General features: G+C 52.5%; 1 protein-coding gene across 3 annotated transcripts in view; it reads right to left on the bottom strand.

Annotated features, from left to right (window-relative positions):
* FLNB (filamin B) overlaps positions 1 to 20397 on the bottom strand; it is a gene marked incomplete at its 5' end in the record, with an annotated part of 69106 nt that extends 48709 nt beyond the window's left edge. For 2 of the 3 annotated variants that reach the window (XM_084292770.1, XM_084292769.1), the window contains one exon: positions 20011 to 20359. In XM_084292770.1, coding sequence (XP_084148896.1) covers positions 20011 to 20359 — 349 coding nt within the window. Of the gene's footprint in view, positions 1 to 20010 lie in introns of all 3 variants that reach the window. The other variant, XM_084292771.1, reaches the window with a different exon arrangement.
* Between the last annotated feature and the right edge of the window lie 1830 nt (positions 20398 to 22227).

The raw sequence follows: 22227 nt of genomic DNA, 5'->3' as shown, positions 1-22227 counted from the left end.
CGAGGGCAGGACACAGCAGAGGTCCTCGAGCAGGGTTAAGAGCCCGTGCATGAGGGCTTCTGCAGCACAGGAACCTCCGTCTCGTCTCACTGTGCTCGGCGGGTGGCTGCCCGAGGGCAGGAAAAGGCCGCAGCAGGAGCGGGACGGCTCTTCCTCCCCGGGGCCGGTGTCATTCCCGCAGCAGTACTTGGTTAGCAAAGTCGGTTTGCTTTTTCAGTCTCCACACTTCCTGACGCGCATAAGGATCTCATGATGTCATTTTTTCCAAGCCTGCTCGCAGGAGGACTTCTCTGCTTCCATTTGGGGTGGGGAGGAGAGCTGGAGAAGGCAGGCCAGACCCTAGCGGTGCCGCGCAGAGCACCCACACGCCCTTGCCTGCGGGGACACATCCCAGCTTCCCACCCGCAGCTCATCACCACCATCTCCATCACACCACCAAAGGACCCGCTGAGGTTCAAGAAGAAACCAGAGCCCAAAGCAGCGGCGTGATGCTCAGCCCCACCAGGGCACTCAGTCTCCAGAAGGGCCGGTTCAGCGCCACCACGCCTGCAGCCGTCCCTACCAGCTCTACGCGCACACCGCCAGTGTAAAACAACCACAAGTTTGGAGCGGTGAAAAAAAAAAAATGTTTCCAGTGACACTTAAGCACCAGCAATTACGACTCCAGGCACTGCCGCGTACCCCAGCTTGGCTGGTTTTCCAGTGGAATTCCCCCATTCCCTGGTTTGCTTCAAGTCACTTTTCCTGGCTGTACCAGACTGGAAAATGGATGATACAAACAGCAGATCTCGCAGCGCCGCTTTCCTACCACAAACGCTACTTTTAGACGTACTCATTACTCACACAATCTCCACTGAAGCTTTACGGGGCCTTTCAAACTCCGTTTCCTCAATGACTCCCCAGGAGCTCACGGTACATTTGCAGCAGGGACACCCACCCACGGCGGTCGCTGCCTCAGGATTACAACGCTGCCGCCCAGCCCCTCCTCACACCTCGCCCGCCGAGACCACTGCAGGCAGTTGGAGGTAAGCTTTTTTTGTGAAAGCGTGATCTGCATGATTTACTTTGTTCATGTTATGACGCCTAAGTGAACGTCTGCAGGACCCACTTACGCTTACACCGGTGGAGCCGCTGGGAGCTGCCTGCTTTGGACTCGAGCCCAGCTGGGAACAGACACCCAACTTTACTACTGCCACCTAAGGCAACCGAGGGGGTTGGTGGTTTTTTTGATTTTTTTTTTTTTTTTGCATTAGAATTCAAAATATTTGGCCTGGTACATGCAAGAACTGCAGACACTGAGTTGCAGGCTGTGAATGCTGCTACACGACCACTTGCAGGGTGCCTGCAAGCATCACGGCCAGAGAAAGACCTGGTCTGCAACCTGCAGGCAGCAGAGCAAGCAGAAACCCCCACGTTCACATTTACCAGGAACCTTTACCCCCACCTACCCCGTTCAACACACATTTTAACTCAGATTACACTAGAACTGTAAGTCGGGCCTTAAGCTGTTCTGCAGAACCAACACCGGTGCTGAACAAGCAAGCACTCACTCTTCTGTTTTAAGAAAGAAAGAAGAAGGAAAAAAAAAAAAAAAAGCCTATATATAGCCTGCTACATTAAGTTTTATGTAGGAGTATCCTGCTTCTTAGTCAGCTATTAGGATTTAAGTGGCTGGCCGGTAGGGTAAAGAGGAAAACAGACCGAACCAGAGCTGGTTTGCTTCCCCCATCACACCTCAGAGTCTAGATTGTAATTCTTACCCTTTTATTATCCTATTAACTAAGTGGCAAGCAGCCCAAAAAATGGATTATGGAGATTCCATAGGCCTGCAGTACACGCCACCAATTCCAGCCTTGAAAAGGAACCAAGTTTTAACTGCTCGAACTGATTTATAATTGTTGCTCTGTACTAAATATTAATATGATATGTTACGCTTGGACTGCTAACATTGCAGTCTTTGCAGCACAAAGACATTACAGTGCCTCGTTCCAAGCCAGCAACATAACTCGTTGGAGCCCAAAATGTGACCGTCCCAAAACAAACGAGTGCTGTTCTTACGGCTTGGGCCACAAGAGACCCCAGCACCCAACGCACCGCGTGGAAAAGAGCCAGCGCTGCAGAACTTGGTGCTCTGCGCTCGGACCTGCAGCTGCCCCAAGAGAAAGAGCCAGAAGTGAAAGCTGGCCTTGATCTGAAGCTTGCAAATTTGCTTCTAGTGGAGATCTCTAAATCCCACCCAGTTCTGTGCCACAGCAAGCAGGATGGTAAAGGAAGAGTTCTCTTAGGGTCTAAGTCACCATAACCCTAAGTAAATTCTGCATCTTTTGACTTTAACCTAAGCACTGTGGACACACTATAATTTTATTTGAAACTTCTTCAGAGCTATAAGAACATCAGACTATAATCATTGCTTGATTTCAAGAGCTTGTGCTTCAAGTGAAATTCCTGTGCTTTTATACATCTTTCAGAACAGCTTCACTCATCCTGCTCAGGCTTTTTCCCAGCCCAGTCTACGTCCTCAGTTTCAGTCAGCTTTACACTAGAAGCAGCATAGTTTCTGGAGTTTAAAAAAATAAATGAAAAGATCTTGTCCCATGTGCAGCGCTAGAGGCCCCTCACTCCTCTGCTAAAGAGCTTCCAAGTTGCAACATGGAAAATTCCAAGCAGATTTCTGGGAAAAAGGGGAAAGTCTTCTCCATCAGCGCTGCTGCGTACTGGAACGGGAGCCCAGGCAGGCCATAAGGTCTCCATCCTCTGAGATATTCAAACTCAGTGGATGCAGCCTTGAGCAACCTGAATAAGCCGAACCTACAAGGACGTGGCTTGGACTATAAAGAAACAGAATACCCCGAGCTGGAAGGGACCCACAGGTCATGTAAGTCCATGATCCTTACAGTGGCCTCTTCAAAATAAAGTTACTCTACAATTCCAGAAAAATCCTATCTTACAAATGAGTCTTTTGCTCATGTGCAAGTCTTACGTTCAGATGAAGGACAAGTATTACACTCAGCTGTGGCGAGGCTCCTTGAACTCTGCCCTATAGCAGAACTGCAAGTCATTTTCTGTTGGACAATTAGTGGAAGCAAGATAAGCTACCGCAGCAGACAGCTTCCTCACTAAACTAAGCTACTAACACAGACCATGATAAGTCTTGTGAAACAAATGAAGGGCTGAAAAACCAACTCTGAGCAGTGAAATGAAAAGTTTCTGAGCTAAGCTGCAGTCGCTAGATCACTCTCAGCAAAGTCATCTCAAGTTTTGCTGCTGGTCTTCACACTTGGAAGTTCTGTCACAACCAGGACAAAGCTTCACGTGCAGGTCCTCTACAAAGCTCTTGCCCTCTCCTGCCTTGATGTCAGCTACATTTGCAATTTAAGAAAGAAGACAAACCCCAAATGCCTGGTTAAGACAGAAGACAAAGGCGTGGTTCCAACGACAGCACTTTCTCCGTATTTCCAGACGCAGAAGGAACTTTGTATAGTGCAAAGTTCATCCCGGTTACTTATCATCATTTATGCTCACATCTTAGGAACTTTAAATCCTGCTGTCCTGCAGCTGCTGAGCACCCTCCCACCTCTAATTATTCTTAAATATTATTGAACAGTTATAGCAACTGGGGAGGGGGAAGCAAAAGTTAAGCACTCATTGGGGCTTTACGTTCTGCAGCAGTTAAAACCGAGCACAGAACTGAGCTTCAAAGCCCTTCTCCAGGCTGTGCACACCGACCAGAAGTATGCAGATGAGATGGAGCTGAGCAAGCTAAGGAAATTCCTCGCTGGAGCATACAGTATGTGTTCACAGGCTTACCGTGCCTGCTAAAGACATTAGCAACATCCTCTGCAGGGATAATATGTCTTTAAATCAATTACACCGGTTTCTCTGTGCTTTGAGAACATGCCTCAACCATTTCCTTCCATGACCCCTTAAGCCTAGGTGCACCTCAGGGCTCGGCGCGGAGCTGTCGCCCGGCCGTGTGCGCCCAGCTCACCCATGGGAAGCACAGGCTGTGCTCGTCTCACATAGCTGGCACCACAGCCCTGAATTCTGGCCAGTTTTTTGGTTTTCCAGCTGTGACCTGGTAGCCTTTTACGGCAACACGCCCCAGCCTGACCGCATTGGGCTGCTTTCTCAGCCGTGTTTGCAGTTTGTGCAGTGACCCGTGGGAGAGCTCTTCCTCCGCACCCAGCTCACCTGAACGCCGGCGGGTGGTCACCTCCTCACCTCCAGCTCTGCCTTTGCACCGTGCCAGGAATCAACACAGAGCAGCTTTACCAACCTGCCTCAGGGCACCGTCCGCACCTTCAGGAAGTGTCAGTGACACCAGGAGCACATTGGCTCCACCAAACTTTTCACAAGGGGAGTTTTCCGAGGGGGACGGCATTACGCTGGAGGACCAAAAACACCGAGTGTTGATCTGGACACAGGAGGATGGAAAAAGTGTGAGGTTTTTTTTTGCGAGAGGAGGGAAATGATTTTCCTCTGTGCCTACCAGGGTATCCAATTATTAAGAAATTTATAAGATTCTTCTATGAGAGATTCATTTTTGTGTTTAAGAGATTAAACCATACAATTCAGGTGGATTCCATTTTTTTTTTTTTTTAAATTTTTTTTTACTTTAACTGGATGTGGAACCCTCCAGATCAGCGAGCTAACTTCAGGCAGCTAGCACATCCATGCCCCAGACTTCTCATCCATGCACGCTGGGCCCCTGGGAAGGATCTCTCAGGAGGTGGCACAGGAAAAGGAAGGTCAAATTCCACTCCCCAGCGTAGGCTTGACAAAAGAATCAAACAGGCCTTTAATACAGAAAGGACTAAAGAATCAAACCAGCGGGGCTCACAGTGAAATACAGATTAAAACAGCTCTGCCCAACTTCTTAGTGGGCATTTAGAGGCCACTCGCTTCTCCCATCCAGAAGAGTGAGGTGTAACACGAGGCGAGTCTAAGCCAGCAGTGTAGTACCTACAGCCACCAACCCAGTTTCTCCACCAGCAAGTGGAAACCCAACAGGGTTGGGAGGAGAAGTCACGAATTTCAAAGTTGGGAATGGTTGCGGTAGGACTGGAGGAAAAACAAAAGATTACAGGTGGCTTATGACCAAATTCCTTCATCCTCTCACTACACCTAGGGCTTTGGTTGCCTTCAGAGCCATGTACCAAGTTATGGACGCAAGGAAAACACCTGGGCTTGGTGGCACTACCACCAAGCATGGGGTCACAGACTGTGCCCAAGCCAGGTTGCTCAGGAAAAGCGCTTTCAGAGGTGCCAGGAGGGCTTGGTACGGCCTGCACGCTGCTGGGATGGACTGACAGAGAGCAAGGAAGCAATGCAGAAGGCTAAGAGCTGCCGTCCATGCTGGTTGTTTAAGACTCAGCTGCTCACTGCTGAGGAGGTTTTCGTTTGCAGCAGGAGGACCAGGGATCACCACACTAACAATCTTTTCAGGGTAAAAAGAAAAAGTCAGTCTGAACTTATTCACTGCCAGCCTGCCCCGTGGGGCAGCCTGCCAGCCCCAGTCCATGCCACCACCTCAGTGTGACCCCGGGTCCTGGCTCAAGCATCGAGCCTTGGCACGGCACCGCCGGCACCCCAACGCCGCCGGCACTCCCGCAAGCCCCCCGCGGATCGCGACGGGCAGCAGGCCTGCTGCGGCACGCTGCGGGCCGTGACATCACCCCCGAAACCGCCCGGCCGCGGCCCCGCGCACCGAACAAAGTGCATTCCCCGCTGCTGAGCTCATCCCCATGCTCCGCCGGTGCCGGCCGGGCCACCGCGGCTCCCGCTCGCCTCCGCTGGGGACGTGTCCCCCGCGCCGCTGGCCCTCGGCAAAGGGGTGGAAGGTGGCCGCGGAGGCTGGCAGCCCCTAGGAACCACCCCGTGCAATGCTAGACCAAGGGTTTGGTGTGCAGGGGGTGTCGCAGCTCCCCACTGGCATGTGGGGAAGGGTGCAGGAGGCAGCCCCCGAGCCCGTGGGGGATGAGCGGCCTGGGAAAGGCCATGGAAGGCGTGGGAATGCGCCCACACCGCCGCACGTCCCCGCTGGCCGGGAGGGAGGCACCAAAGGCTGGAAGGACAGCCGGTGCGAGGCATCCGAGCGGTGACTAAGCATCCAGGAATCCGTGCGAAGGAAAAGTCCCTGTGGCTTGGGAGTGAGCTGCTGGGAAGCGGATCGCTGCGGAGCGATGGAGAGGGGGCAAGGAGGAAGGTGCTTTCCTGCCCTCGCCGTATCCTGTGAAGATAGCCAGGAGAAATGCTCGTCCCTGCTGCTGAAGCCAAGCACCGTGGTGCAAACCACACAGCCCCAACTCCAGACACGGGGCAGGGTGAGGGGAACGACCCACCTTCAGGTCTCTGCTCGCCGCGGGTCAGCACATTGCTACGGCACGGTGAGCTAGCGCATCCAAGTCAGCAACACTGCCACCCGATGCAGGGGAAGTGAGCTCCGTTTTAAGCGAGACATGAAGGTTTTAGACCATTTTGCATTTGACTAAGCTTAGCGAGAACGCTTGTCTGATAAACTGGAGGATGTTACTGCATGCACGCAAACAAAAAACGCCTTCTCACAGCACACCACGGGCTTACACAACGAGAAAACCCAGCCTTGATCAGCAAGGCTGAACCGATAAAAACAGCCACGCAGTCAGGTGTCTGCGTGTTTAACAACAACACTCGGCGTTTTCTCTGAAGGAGGAGAGCCCTGTAACCACCTCTGCAGGATTATGATAGCCCTACACCTCCCTGGTTCGCTTCAGGTTGCATCAGAATTAAAAATCTGACTGATTTTCTTGCACAAACCTCCCAGGGGCCATCAGAGACCCCAGCAGGCCAGATCCCGATGGCGTTAATGCGGAGCTCAGCATGTCCAGTGCAGCAAGCTGCGTCACATCTGCTTGGGAAGGGCTCTGCTCTCCCAAGAGCCCCACTCCTTCCATCTCCAGCCACACCTGAACTGGTCCCAGTTCACCGCCCTGAAGGCCTTGGGGTCATGCTGAGAGTCTGCTGCCTCTGTCCCCAGCGCGGGCACCCCCACCGAGAGCAGCGAGGCCAAACAGGAGCGAGCAGCGCGGAGGTTTCCAGACGCCAGGGTGACCTCCGTGCTCCTGAGGAGCGCGTTTACTCACACTGCGGGTAGGTCAGGACAGCTGTAAGGAGCAGCAGGGAGAGCTGTGCTGAGATAAAGGAGCCCATTCAGATAGGGCTGCCTCATGCCTTCTGGGCCGCAGACGCCAGGCACGGAGGCTGCAGTGGATGGGGTTGCTGAAGCCAAAACCAACACGTTGGAAATTATCAGAAGTGATTGCTGTTTGGGGAAATCCTTGGCCACAACATAGACTGAGATTCAATTTTTCCACCTGAAAAGCAGAATCATTGTATTGTCACGGGACCGTCTGAAGGAAATTCCCATTCATGCAGCCCTGCATGGCTCCACCAAGCCCCACTCCGTGCTGCAGCACCAAGGAGCTCAAGATCAGAGCACGCTTTGTGCTCCGGGGCTGGTAACACGTCAAAAAAATATCCTGCCAGGTATTTCAGCTACTGAAAGGATTTGCGGCTTGTCCAAGCCTTGCTGTTCTGATGCTGAGCACCTCACAGCACAGCTCCAGGTTTTTCTGGAAGCATTTAAGCACAGAAACCCTGTTACAGATGCTCTGTAGCTGTCTGCAGCTTAGTGATAAACTTACCCCAGAACTTACCAGCAGGTCAGCTCCCTGTCCTGCCACTTCTAGGTAACTGATCTCTGCAATCACATCCTCACCGCAGAGAGCACCAGTCACTCCAAAAACCTCTCTCCAACACCTGAGCCATTTTAACAACTCCTGTTGGCATTGAGTAGGCACTCTCAGCATGACCCCACAGCACCAAAAGCAGCCCTACATGCTGCCACCAGCACACATCTCGCCACCCCATCTCAGCCACGGGTCAGGCTCAGCAACCACCCGCTGCCTCTCGGTGCCACAAAGCACAAAGTTTGGGTTTGGTTTCGTTTTTCAAGTATGCTGCACAGCTGTATTGCTTCTCCATGCCCCCTACGAAAATGTCTTTGTGCTTTTGCATCCAGCTAGATGTTAGCTCCTTTCCTAAGGGGATACCTGCCCTCCCCTGCGCTGGAAGCCGTGCCCGTCCCATCTTCAGCAGCAATTCTGCACACCCGTACAGCCCAGCAGCACACACACAGCTCCTACACGGAGCACCAAGCACAAGGCTCGCCCCTGCATGGCCAGGATTTAAGACCTGCTCTGCCTGGCTGCCCTCTGTGCCACCTCCTGACTTCACACCCCTCAGTAGCACTGAAGACAAGCTCAACTAGCAGTAAGACTCCTGCCCCGAGACAGTCAAAACTCACGTCCCACAGCAAGGAGCAGCACCTCAGAGTTTACATGTCATTAGCATTTCTGCATTTGCACACCGTAGGCCTTTAAGCAGCAGTCGGTTCCCAGGGACTAAGCCACGCCGCCCCAGAACAGAGAACTGCAGACAGATCCAGGCAGGCAAGTCCACTCTAGCCTGCACGAGACCAATCTTTGCTTCTGGGACTAAGGTGTTGGCACCTGTGATCACAGCCCTTACAGTTACCCAGCAGACTACCAGGTATTTACGTCTTGTTTGTTACCAATTCCTCATTTCACCATGAAAAACGTTCAGGAGCATGCCCCGCTGCTGTCCCCATCCAGAGGTATTTGCCCCGTTCCCATGTGGGACTGGGCTGCTCCTCATTTCAATGCTTGGCTTGAATCCATCTGCTGCCCAGGCTCTGCATCAGGAGCCTCAGCTCTTTTTCTCACAGGTAGGGTATGAAATATTCTGCAGCTAGTTAAAGCCTATGTTTAAGTAATAAAGATGGTTAATTAAAATATTTAAGTTTCCTCTGCCTTAGGCAGTATTGTCAACCAATAGGTGCAGCAGCTAGTGTTAGGCAGTTTACTTTTCTCCTTGCAATTAAAACTCTGTTAGGTGTACATGGCTTCAGTTATTTATCTCTATCAGAAGAGGCATTTCTTTAGTTTTAAGGACTGAGCTCACAGCTACATTGCAATACCACAGCAAAACGTGAAGTAGATTTACAGAAGTAGGTTTTTGTGCCACTGACTCCAGGGAAATTCCCTGGCTGAGTCAGGGGTGCCGGGCAGAGCTCTACTCAGGAAACCCCACACACCTCAGCTGTTCCCAGGGACCGAGCCGGCAGCATCTTACTCACGGCTGCTGCTCCTGGCATTGCAGCATCACCTGCCAAATTGGCGTTTTACCTGTTCGACAGCACCAAAGCATGCAGCAGGCCCTGATGCAGCTGCTAACCGTGGCTTTATGTGAGCAAATTGCAGAGAAGGCCCATCCTGAAGGTCACCCTGCGCAGCACCCCGCTCCTGGGTCAGGTGCTTCTGCCGACCCAGCAACCAGGAGCTCAAGAACAGCCCAGAGGCAGCATGCAGCAGGCCTCAGGACAAGCAAACAGCCTCGGGGTGACCACTTTGGGGCTCTGGTGTGCAGGCTGAGCCTGCTTCCATGGCAGAGCGAGATACCCCCGGGACCCTCACAGGGCAGCTCCAAACCTAAATCCTGACTTTTGGAGGCCTATTATTTTTAAGCTCCTTTCACTCCCACAGTGCAGTGACAGATCTGGAAGCCCCCAGCTGACAGTAAGGCACGCCATGCCCCAGCTGTCCCCAGGGGATGCTCAGGCTGGTAAATGGGACTCTAACAGAGTAGGGCAGTACCACCATCTTGCCTCAGGACATTGCAGACACAACACATATATGGGTGGGAGCAGAGGGAGAAGTAGCATTTTATTAAGTAAAAGTGCCAGACATTTTGGGAGCATGCCATACTTCATGCCATGTATCAGGAAAAGTCTAGGAATGTGCCCAATAACCTCTGTGATGTGCTCCTCCTGTGCTGAGGTCCACAGCAAATGAAGATGCCAGTGGCAATAGGGTTAATTCTTTGGGACAAGGTCTCTGCAATATCCTTGCTCAGGAGTCCCACATGCCCCTGTCTCTATAACTGCAGATGTCTGCAAGTCGTTAGCTTGCTCACTAATGCTCACTGAGCAGCCACTAATCATCCGGCTGTGACAGCACCAAGGTCAGGGCTGTGCCGTCCAGCCTTTAAAGTGGCCGTGTGCTGAATGAAAAGCTTAAATTGGTGCTTTTTCACCTCCTATGCACGAGGGGAGAATCTGAACCACTAGAAGACAAGCGCAGAATTTTCCAACTTCTTTTTGTGGACAAAAAAAAAAAAAAAAAAAAAAAAAAACTTTAACTGGCTAGCTGAGAGCTGTACCTGCTTCTGCACAGCTCCACGGAGCACTAGGGCACATGGCAGCACATGACCTCAATAACCTGATGGTGTAGTTCCTCAAGCTGACATCTCCTTCTGCTTCAGGCAGCTGGGCTGAGCTGACAATCCTTGCTCTTCCTCACTCCAGGGCTAGGTCAGGGAAATACAGTCAGTACAGAAGTTGCTTTGCCAGCACACTCTGCCAGCTGGGATCTTCTGTGGTAGGACCTCCTTGACCACTCACATTTATTGCAGCCGTTCAGTTGTCCAGCATGCACGCTGCATCCTCAGCTAAGAGGATCTAGTTCGGTTCAAGCAGCACTCGACACCGCAGGGCTACGCAGCCACCACAAAGCTCACGTTCACACTAACTGCTGGGAATTCCCACACCCAGCACCACGCTAGCTCTCACTGTACGCTTCCTTCTCACACACAGGCTTTGTTTTCAGTCTATAAAGAAAAAGATACTTCATTCTTTTGGATGTCACAGGCACGGCCTCTCAGATGTACAGTTACTCCTGAGCACGCATTTTGGTTTTTTTTTGGGCAGCACATCAATGTGAGTGCAGCACAGATCAGCCAAAGGAGCCCATTAGGCCTAATACAGTTTTGGTGGACAGCAAGATGCAACGCAGGCAATTTCCATCACCTTGCCTGAGTTCCCCAAGCATCAGAAAGATACTTCCCCACCACCTGGACTATGAATATTTGAGGAAGATTCACCATAACCCATTTGGCCATTCACACAGAAAAGGGGAACCATTCATGGGTCGGGAGCATTAGGATTTCATGGCTAGAGAAGATCCTACAGTGCCAGTCTAAAAGCCTCCATGCCTTTGTCCTCATATCCAATAGCTGCAGCATCCAGCACCCCCAAGGTCGGGCTGTGGCACTGCAAGTTACATTTTTTCCCCAGCAGTCACCAGCTTGTTTTTTCCTTATTGCTGTATTTTTACCCCAAGCCTAAAAGAATGACTGAAAGAAATAATCCTCAGAGACATCCAAAGCTGTTTCCATTTGACTTTTAATTAGACCATTGATTTTGTTCAAGCACTTACATAAGCTATCAGACATTTGCATGCAGCCACGCTGTTAATCAACAGCCAGAAGAGCGCTGAAACAATGCGATTAGCATCCCAGCCTTCCCACAGTCAGTGAGTTGGGCCTGCTCAGAAACCAACACTTCCCCCACAGAGGAATTTGATAACAAACTGTGTCTGGGTGAGTGACAACCACTCCCAGAGAACCACTGCAACTAATAGCTGCTGCAGCAAACAGCTCTGCAAGAGCCAGGTGTTGGAGCAGGCTCATCCAAGTCTGCTCACAAATAATTTTAGCATTCAACAGCATTCCTGCTCCTAGTCCATGCATCAAAGCTCGCTTTCCTGTGTTTGTGGAACAAGTCAGATTGATGCAAAGATCACTCAGTTCGGTGTTTTAGAGCAGGCTCAGGGATGCCAGGGCTACAGATTATTTGTGAGAGCAATGAGTAGAGAGTTACAGGGCCTTGCAAATGAAACCCTGCAGAAATCCACAATCCAAGTGAGGTAACACTTGGTATCTTGCACAGTCAAGATGACAGTTTGACACAAACATTGTTTAGTAAGCGGCTGTTCCCCATTCCACAGCAGGGATCCAAAGCCAGATCAACCCAAGTTTTGTGTCCCGCACCACAGCAGACAAGGTTTGTTTGTCACACTGCCCTTCCCAGGCAGGGAGATGCCCTCAGCCAGACGCAGGCCCAAGGCAGCAGCACCAGCTCATCCTGAGCCCAGGGACCTCCTTCCCGCAGCAGGAGCGAGCACACGTGCCTTGCAATAAAAGGATGATTGCACAGAGGTGAAGGTCCGGTCCAAGATGTGCAAGGCAGGGTTTTAGCCTTGAGACCTACACCAGCTCCAAGAACTGGTTTGCCAGTGGTTGGAAGTTCATCAAAACCGTGCTGCATCTACTTACCACTGCAGGATTGTTGTGAGAAAAGGGCATGTAAAACAGTTAATTACAGCAATTAAAGGAAGGATAGCTAGCACATGTTAGTATCTAGCCAAAGAGAGCACTATTTCCTCTTCTGTGTTTGAATAACCTTCAGATTCACATATCGTGGATGTTTGCTCAGAGCACAGGTCTGCTCCCCCAGCCCTGCGCCTTGTGCCCAGGAGGAGACATTTCAAAGCTTGTTTACACGACAGAGTTCACGAGCTGCCACCTACGGCTCATTTCAGCCCACCAACCACGCCGGTGCCCTTGAATACCGCCTCAGAAACGCATACACATGGGTTTTGTCTCCTCGCAAGGGTGGCCGTAGACTAATCAAGCCCAGCAGGCAGCCACGAGCAGCCCGGTTGGCCCGACACGGCCGCAGGCGAGGCCGCAGCCCCCCGGGGGGCACAGGCCCTCAGCAGCTGCCCTCCAGACCTCAGCAGAGAAGGCTGGTGGGAACGGCACAGGCAGGAGGCAGCAGGAAGGGTGGGCTCACAGCTTTGGTTACTGCCCCGCAGCGGCACAAGTGCTGCCACCACACCCAGGCTGAAAAAAGACGGCCTCCCGGATCCCACGGCCAGAGCGGGGAGCCGCTCCTGTGCGCCTCAGCAGTGTTGGGACGAGGTCTGAGGGAAACCCTCGCCCAGCTTGGCCCTGATGGCCACAGGGACACATTCTGCAGGGCATTTTCAGTGTATTCCTGCGTTGATTCCACTCAAGGGGCCACAAGCAGAGGCAGAGGTGGCAGGCCACCAGCCCTTCTCGCCTCCTTCACCCTCATGGGCGCTGAGGGCTGGGGCAGCTGTTCCACCCTCATAACCGCCACCTCCAGCGACCTGCACCACCCAGGAAGGGTTCTGGTTACACAAACTCTCAGTAAAAACAGCATGAAGTGTCACAGCCGCTCCAAAGCTCCCACCACCCAGCATCAGCCGCGCCGGGGCTGCTCTCCTCCTCCCCGCCGAGCAGAGGCCCCTCACAGCGGGCAGGCTGGGTTCCAGCACAGAAGCCGGTCTGTCTGTCTGTCTGTCCGTCCATCCGTGCCCACCTCGCCCTCAGAGGGTGGATGTGCTGCTGCTGCCACGGAGCCCAGCACTGCTCACGCTGGAGCAATTCGGTGCTCTGACAAAGAAATGTGTCACGCTTTGCCGAGTGCCCCGGAGCACGGCAGAAGGAGCAAGGAGCGGCAGCCCATGATGTCAGCACAGCCTGCAGACATTTTCCTGCTATTGCTGGGTAAACCCTGGCAGGGGAGCTCATGCAACCTGCTGCTGTCAGAAGGAACAGCTCAGCCCTTCGCAGGAACGGTCCCCGCCTGGATGTTCAAAGCTACGCCGGCAACCCGTGGGCTGGTCACCGCAGCTTGCTGTATTTCAGAGCTCTTTTCTGTAGGTCAGTGGAATATCAGCTGAATTTACGCTTTAAAGTTAGAGCTCACCTTCAGCACTGATTAGTTCTTCCCCATTAGACGAGCTGTCTGCCTCTGTAAGCTGCAGGGACCAGAAGAGGACCATCACCCAACAGACGGGGAGGAAACACCCCATTAACGATGAGGCTGCGCAGCTATGAGTGATCGCTCTCCTCAAAGCGCTTGTTAGAGAACCGTGGCTGCTTTGTTCAAGGGCAGCACCAGCAGGAGGCCCAAACCACCCCAATCCATCACAGCAGCAGGGCCCAGATTGTGCTGCTCCAGCCTCTGCCCACCCGCGGGCAGCCCCAGGGCAGGAGAGTGTCTGCTTTACTCACCACAAGGCAACCCACGCCTCCCAGGAACTTGGGCAAGGCTGCAGCTGGCTGTTTGAAGTGGCCGAGCTTCTTTTCCCTAACAGAAAAACCCTCCAATTCTATTCCTGCAAGGGTCTTGAGTATTACAGTCGGAACATGCTAGCAAAGTAGAAGGCGTTGTGTACATCTCACTACAGATGTTAAGCTTCCAACTGCTTACAGAACAGCGTTTGCTCTAGAAACTGCAATCCACTGAGCCCACTGCAGCAGGTCCACTCCTTACTGTGATGCACCAGATGCTACGTAGACACCTCCAAAACCTCAAGGTTAGCTGCAGAAGGGGACAGCGGGCTGAAGGAAGCTCACACAGACAATGCTAGAGCCCAGAGAACCACCTGGTTATGATGCAACCAACTCAGTGCAAGGCTCTCAACTACAAGATCCTAGATTTACCTCTGACCTGTGATATGGAAGAAAAAGTGTCCTTCCTATTAGATTACAGAGTACTGGTCTTTATTCAGGAGGAAAGTTAAGAGCTGTTTTTTGTTTGTTTTTGCCTGGTGGGGGGATAAAAATCTGTACCAAGCAAAAGCAAGGCTCAGGAAAAAAAAAAAAAAAAACTCTCTCAAACTTCACTAAATGAATCCAAAGCAGCAGGCAGAGCTTGCTCAGCCCATTCAGCAGATAACCTCAGACACCAGTTGACTCAACTCAAACCCAAGATTAAGTTCTTCTGAGGAACCAGAGCAGCACACCCCACCCCACCCCACCCCGGCACCCGTTACAGGAAGGGCGGGTAAGCACCCACCGCTACCGCACTGACTGTGGCAATCGAGAAAAATCTAACAGCAGCTAACGCAGGCTTCACATCCTCAATACTTTCATGGCAACTGCTACTCATTTCCCCAAACATAATATAAAAGGGCATGGATCTGTTCCCTGCTGTTCGCAGTTCAGCCTGCAACAGACCAAGCCTTGTGAGCAGTGCCACACTCACGCAGTGAAAGCTGTAGGAAAGTTCTCAGATTTCCTTTTCGGGATGGGCAGTGCCTTTCCTTCGCCTTTTTTTACAGGGGTTTTGTTTTAGATTCTTCCCCTGACAGTTAACACTCAGCTACACAGCATTTCCTTCCTCCAGCACAGACGTGCCTGGAACGTCTTTTTCTGTTTTGTTGCCAAGTCCAGGCAGATTGCAGCAACACATCCTCACCTTCTTCTACCTGAGGTGTGGTGTCCACAGCACTACCTTGGTGCACCTTGCCCAGAGGTGACAATCCCTCCTCGTGGGGAGCTGCTCTGCAACAGGAACCACAGCGCTATCAGGGTGTGCACACAGGAAAAAAAAAAAAGGAAGACAATCTCACAGCAGCCTAAAGGTTTCTCTACAGAAAGCCTGGCTACCTCATCCAGAGCCCGAGTCAGATGTGATGCTTTGCAAATGATAACTGCTGGGACAGGCTCTTCATGCACGTTGGTACCAAGCTCTAACAGAGCCAAACCCTGCATCCATGAGCTTTGCATCCCCCTTTCATCACTGCAGCAGTCACAGTGCCCTGCCTGTGAGCTGTGCACCACTTCAGGCAGTTCAGGACAACACGTCCACACGTGGGTACACCTGATGCTGGTGGCAGAGAATTGGGCAAGCGTTGCAGCACAGCACAGGCCTGTTCACACCAGCCTGCAACACCTGCAACAACCATTTTGCTCTGGTGCTCTTGCTTCTCATCTATTACTGGTCTAAGCTTGGCACGCCCTGGTTCAGGTCCCACGCGGGCTGCACAAAGCCTTTTCCTGAGGGGCAGCGAGAAAACAGAATTCCTCTAAAGCTTGAGGGATCCAGAGATCATTGTTTTACTTCCCATTGCTAGCAGCAGACAGCAAACAATACTGGGAATGCAAAAGCCCGGCCACACACGAGGCTAACCACATTCTTAGATTACAGTTGGAGGCTAGGAAAATAGTTATCCTGCCTGATTTAGGTTTAAACATCCCCACGTAAGTCAAACAGGACACAGCATTACAACATGGAACAGTCAAGACTTCAGTCCTCCTTGAATGGCTTGTATACTTTCCAGCGCCTTAAACAAAAAAGCTGTTTAGCACATCAGCCTAACCCGTCCCAAGTAATTTTACGAAAGAATTTGATCACTTTACAAGTTTCCTCTCAGATGTAAAAGAATGCAAGAACAGCCTACCTAAGCTACTTTAAACTGTAACTTGGAGCAAATGGCTCTGGCAAGGCCACTTACTCTTTAGTCCAGCAGTCAAATTACCAAAACACCAGGTCCTGAGGAGACCCAACCACCCCTTAAAACACAAAGCACCTCCAGTCTCCAGTAGGGAGGCCCATTGTCAGTCTATCAAAAATAATTTTAGAGGGGAAGGATTAAGTGTCATGTTTCCAAGAAGCAGAAAGCTGCTTCCAAGAAACACTGGATATTTTCCAGAAAACAGCCTCCAGGGCAGTCACAGGTAAGCGGCAGACAAAATGCAAGTGTGTTTTGACTACCTCCTTATGATGTGTTAATAGCACCTGGAGTGAGACAGAGAGAGACCCTAAGTGTATACAGGCCGAAAATACATCTGCCTTTTTTTTTTTTTTCTCCTTTCCAGTTTTCAAGCACCTAGCTCTAGGTACCAGAGGATAATACATTTACCTAGTTTAAGAAATCTAAGATTCGCTCTGTCACCCCATAGTGCATCAACAGCCCAGAGATAGAAGAGCTGTGTCCCAAGCGGTTTCCTAGAATGACATTTCAAATGGGTACTCAAAGGACCCACGGGTCCTTTGCCTCCTTTTTACTCATGTTACTCCCCACCTTTTTACTCGTGTTAATGCTCAGCATCCTGCAGCTGGGAGGCAAGTCAGCTCAGCTCACTTATCTGATGAAAGTGCAACCCAGCGAAGCTAAACCACACGTTTTCAGTTTGATCAATCTGAGTGCTGCACTCTAAGATTACCGTTTCACCAAACAAACAAGCCGGCTGCTTGGCACCCATCTCGCTGCTGCCTGTGACACAGCACTGCAGGGCAAGCATCGGGTGCAATCTGCGGTACAGGCTCCAATCGATGGCCACAAACTGCCCGCCAGGCTTCATTCAGACCATGAAGTCCCGATTCCAAGCTAAATCCGAGGACTGGCTGCCTGCTACCTGGTTCCTGGGGGCAAGCTCAGTGCCAAACATAACCTCAACCCCCTCCTGGGATTTGCTGTGGCTTTTACCAAGGCACAATGTGGCTCCCATACAAAGTAATCTCTGGAGCCGATCAACTCCTTAGGCCCTTGTGCTCTGCATTCCTGGCGTCCTACTCTGCCTGTCACGCCGCACGCCACTCAGCACCCAGGAATCCGCAATTATCCTCAGTCTAGCAGGCAAAAAGAGCCAGACTTAACACTTGTTAACACTTCAGTAGCCCAGCAGCCACCTCGCACTGAACAGAAGACTCCTTCCTGCTCGAGTCCCCTGCCCTAACAGCATTTTCAGAGCTTTCAGCCCCACCTTTGTTGGATGGGGCACAGTATGGACATGCTTTCCATTTGCTCTTACAGTAGATCAGTCACAAACTCACGCTGAAGTGAGGGCACCTCATGCCTTGAAGAAAAGTGCCCATGGACTCAGACCAATGGCCAGGTAAGGGGCAACAGCAGGAGAGGCTAACTCCTGCTGGTACAAAAAAGGCTGTGGTCAGATTTAATTGATTTCCCTGCAAATAAGCTACTTTATTTTAAATGGAGAACATCTGAATGCCAAAATCCTTCAGTACCAGGCTTTTAGAAGCATAGGTTGTGGGACAGCAGCAGTAGCTAAGCCTTAGTGCACGGCTTCTAAAGCATTCCTGGAAGTTAAATAATAACTGGAACAGGCACTGCATCCATTTCGCAGAGGTTTGATGGCATTATTAATGCTAGAAATCCAGCAGCCACAGATGTCTGTTTTCCCAACCGATTTGGCTCAGAGCTGGCCCCAGGTCCCAAAGGCCAGCCTAGTCCTCGTAGTTCTCTACCTAAGAGCCCTTACTCGAACACAGCTCTAGGCCTCCAAATGACCTCATGTTTGTTCAGCAGCACAAAAGAGACAAAGTCCTAAATTCTCTAGAACCTAAAGCCAAAGGGAGAAAAGCACTAAGGGCAGGCAGTGTTTTACAGCCTTGGCCGTGCCTGCAGAAGGAGCAGTGTGGGCTTCGACACGTTTTGCTGAGCAGAATGCCACAAGGTTTATTTTGAACGTCTTTTTTGGAAGGCAAGTTCAGGATGTTTTTTCAGGAGTGGTTCAGTTTATCCAGGGCTGTACGTATAGTAGGACGCCTGTGCTACTGCTTGGCTTCTGCTCCAGCTGCACAGCACGAACGGGGCTGTAAACCCCTCCATGCAGAGGCACCAGCAGCCACAGTCACCTCATTCTCCAGAACTTCAACAAGCTGTTATTGTAAGAGGCAATACAACACAAGTAATCTCCAGAGCAGTTAAACATGTCTTCAGTAGCTACAGCCACTCTGCAGCTAAATTTTACCTTGTAAGAGTGCTGTGCTGCTGCAGCAGTGTTTCTAGAAAGGAAATCGCTCAAAGCCAGGCCTGACCAGCCTAACCTTGATCTCCCAAACCCGTATCCGTCGGGAAGCCTCACAGCACAATAGGAAGGCAGCTGGAGCAGCTAAGTTTTCCTAGGTCAAACAATACAATAAGAGGGAAGCGCTCGCCTGGCCGTTAACGAGCTACTCCAGTGGCTGAGCAGAAAGGTGAGTTCGACCATCAGCAGCGTTGAGAGCTGGCAAGAGAAAGCTCAGCGGAGAAGCCAGGCAGCTGCAAGTCAAACCCTGCTGTGTGAAGGGAATGCAGCTCTAAGTAAATAATTAGCACCAGCTCTGCTCCCAGCTGCGAGTACATTAGCTGTTCTCCCCTTCAAGGGGGGGAGGGCAGATATTTGGGACCCAAGAGTCCTCTTTTTGTCTGCATTAGCAGTGAGGCACCGCAGGACACCCACCCACTCCACCGAGTACGTTTCTAGGGAGGGCTTCTGCAGTGACTCTTACCGAGTCTCTCCCACACCAGAAAAGTTCTTATTTTATTGCTGTTACAGCTAATGCCTCTGAAGGGAAACAGCTTTCACCTTGGCGGAGAGTTTTAGACAGCCGAGCAGAGCTGAACTCACCCAAATTCAGCTGTGTAATTCATTGAGGCCAGAGTCATCAGGAGGCAGTAATTAGAGTTATCTGGCAAAGAGCTAGAAGAGGCATTCACATTCTTTCCCAGAGATCTCTCAGGCATTCAAATTATGGCTTTACTATGGCTGCGGCCACACCTGAGCGATCCCCCAAAACGGTCACCACAGGCATTCCTGAGGGATCAGCTGCGATTTGCCCTGCATACCAGCAGCTTCCCGAGCGGGCTGCCAGCTACCCGGCAGTCGCACCCTCTGCTGCGGGATGGACAGCGAAGCCTAGCGCCGGCCAGGGCGAGCATCAGCTCCAAAACCCATCTCCAGGCATAAGCAGAGCTCCTTGGGCTTTTTCTACCGCGAGCTACCGCAGCACAAGGATTAAGGAGAAAGCGCAGCCCTGCTCAAAAGCAGGATGTAAGCTGCTATTGCACTCACATAAGCATGCACGCTAGCCTGAGCACTGGCATCATCTACTGGGCTGTAGCATGTAAGAAGAGGAGTGTGAGGGGACTCTATCACCTATGGGGGGGTGCAGGCTGGGGCCAGCAGCATCCCGGATGGATTTGCTGCCTGGGCTGATGGGGGACATCTGGGGAAGACGCTGCATAGAGAGAGAACATGCTGCAGCTTTGCTCGGAAAGGCAACTACCTGGAAGCACAGCTAATGCTACAGGGGAGGATAACAGCATCGTGCTGACAGGGGGACACAGCTCGGGAGCAGCACCCCGCTCTGCCCTACAAGGGGACCCCACAGCCACGCAGCACCCACGGGTGGCACCCGAGGGGGGGGGGAAGCAAAGGTTTTCTACACATTAAGCCTTAAAAAAAAATATAAAAAACGATGCAAGAAGGCAACGGGGAAGCACTCACCGATGGAGACCAGCTTGATGCTCTCCCGCTCCAGGAACTCGAGGGCGACGGAGACGTTCTCCAGCTGCATCTGGCGGAAGGTGGGCCGCTGGTGGTACTTGCGGTACATGCGCTTCTGGCTGAGCACCTCGAGCAGGGCGATGAGGCGCAGCCCATCGCTCAGGTCGTGCTGCAGGTTGCCGATGCGCTTGTTGACGCAGCGCAGGTGCTCGTTGCACCAGCGGGTGAAGGTGTTCTGCTGGATCCGCTTCCAGGGCGCGTCCTCCGCCAGGTCCTTCTCGGTGGCCGGCATCTCGCCCTCAGCCTCGGCCGCTCTGCGCCCGCCCTGGCCCCGCGCCTGCGTGCTCATGGCCGGCCCCGCTCCGCCTCCGCCCCGCCCGGCCGCGCCCCGCCTGAGGGGAGGGAAGAAGAAGGAGGAGGGAGGGAATGGAGAGAAGCAGCGCGGCCCCGCGGTTGTCCCGCTCCTCCTGCAGCCGCCTCAGCCCGGCTCTGCCCGGGCCCCCGCGTCGCCGCCCGGCCTTTATCGGCGGCAGCCGGGCCCGCCCTCGGCCGCATCAGCCGCCCGCGCCCCGCCGGGCCGGCCCCCGGGCTGTGTGGGGCCGTGTGGGGCTGTGTGGGGCAGCGCTGTGGGGTCGGGGGTTACAGCCCCCCTATCGCTAAAGGGTGGGCGAGGGGCTGCCCCCATGGCACCGACACAGAGCCGGGGGTGCTGCCCCTGTAGCAGTGCTGTGTGTTCAGGGTGCAGCCCCCCTGGCACTAATAACACGTCTTTGGGGTGCAGCCCCCTGGCACTAATACACATATTTGGGGTGCAGCCCCCCTGGCACTAATGAATATATCTAGGAGGACAGCCCTCCTGGCACTAATACACATACCTGGGGATACAGCCCCCCTGGCAGTAGTATGCATATCTGGGGGTGCAGCCCCTATAGCACTGATGAAGATATCTGGGTGTACAGCCCCTATAACTCTAACACACATATCTGTGGGTACAGCCCCTATAGCATTAATGCACATATTTGAGGGCACAGCCCCCCTAGCACTAATACCTGGGGGTACAGCTCCTATTGCCCTAATACACATATCTGGGGGTACAGCCCCTATTGCCCCAATACACATATCTGGAGATGCTGCCCATATAGCATTAATGCACATATTTGAGGGTACAGCACCCCTGGCACTAATACCTGGGGGTGCAGCCCCTATAGCACTACTGTGCATACCTGTGTGTGTATCCCCCCTGGCACAGCTGCACGCCCAGTTCGTAGCCCCCGTGGCACCCGGGCACGAGCAGAGCTGAGGCCAGCAGTGCAGCCAGCAGTGCAGCCCCATATGCACAGCCGCAGCAGCACGGCACCCCAAAGATAGCACGGCCGGATGGGGGTACAGGCAGCCAAAGGGTGGGTGAGCCTGCCCAGCGCGGAGCTGTGCGGCAGGGGCCGGCAGAGCCTGGTCTCTTTGGGCAGGGAGGGGTTGGTTTGCCTGCAAAAGCCTGCAGCCACCGGGCGCAGCCGTGCAAAGTACAGCGCAGAGCAGCGGAGGCTGTGGGCTTGCACAAGATGCAGCACGCTGCTGGGGAATCGCACCCGCCGTGCTGACACACGCTATCTTATCAACCGCTTAAACAAAACACAAACTTCAAAAAGCGAGCAAGTAAGGCTTGAATTCTCGGGGGTTTCTCTCTTTTCTTTCTTTTTTTTTTTTTCACTTTTGTGACCGATTTCCTGGTGAGCCACTCCCTGCCGACATACAAGGCTGAGACTTGCCGCTGACTCATTTGATGACAGCAAAAAGTCAACAGAACTATCCCATCTGCAGTTGCTACATGCTGACTTCGTAGGGGTTGCTGAGAGTCTCATGACACTTAACCGGTCAACAAAAGCCGCAGGGAGGTGCCTTTGCCCATCCCTGCCCCGAGGGACGCCTGAGCCCACCCGCGGGCAACATCCCGCGCACTTACCTACGGCCTTGGCTCTGCTCCTGGAGCTGCCCGACTGACTCCAAGTGTCCGCGTGTCTCTATTTACATCCAGGCCGTCACGCCGAAAGATGTGAGAGTCTGTCGGAGGAAGCACATCCATTAAAACACAATCAATAAAGTCTAATCTAATTAAATGACCACAGCCGCTCTCCACTAAAATTAGAATACCGATGTCAGATGATTTTATCCCAGTTTTATTCTAATGCCTTTACTGAACCGGGGCACTGCAGTTTCTCT

Source organism: Netta rufina (assembly GCF_964035555.1).
Source record: "Netta rufina genome assembly, chromosome: 10".
In the NCBI taxonomy this organism is placed as follows: Eukaryota; Metazoa; Chordata; class Aves; order Anseriformes; family Anatidae; genus Netta; species Netta rufina.
This window is presented reverse-complemented; position numbering and strand designations above follow the sequence as displayed.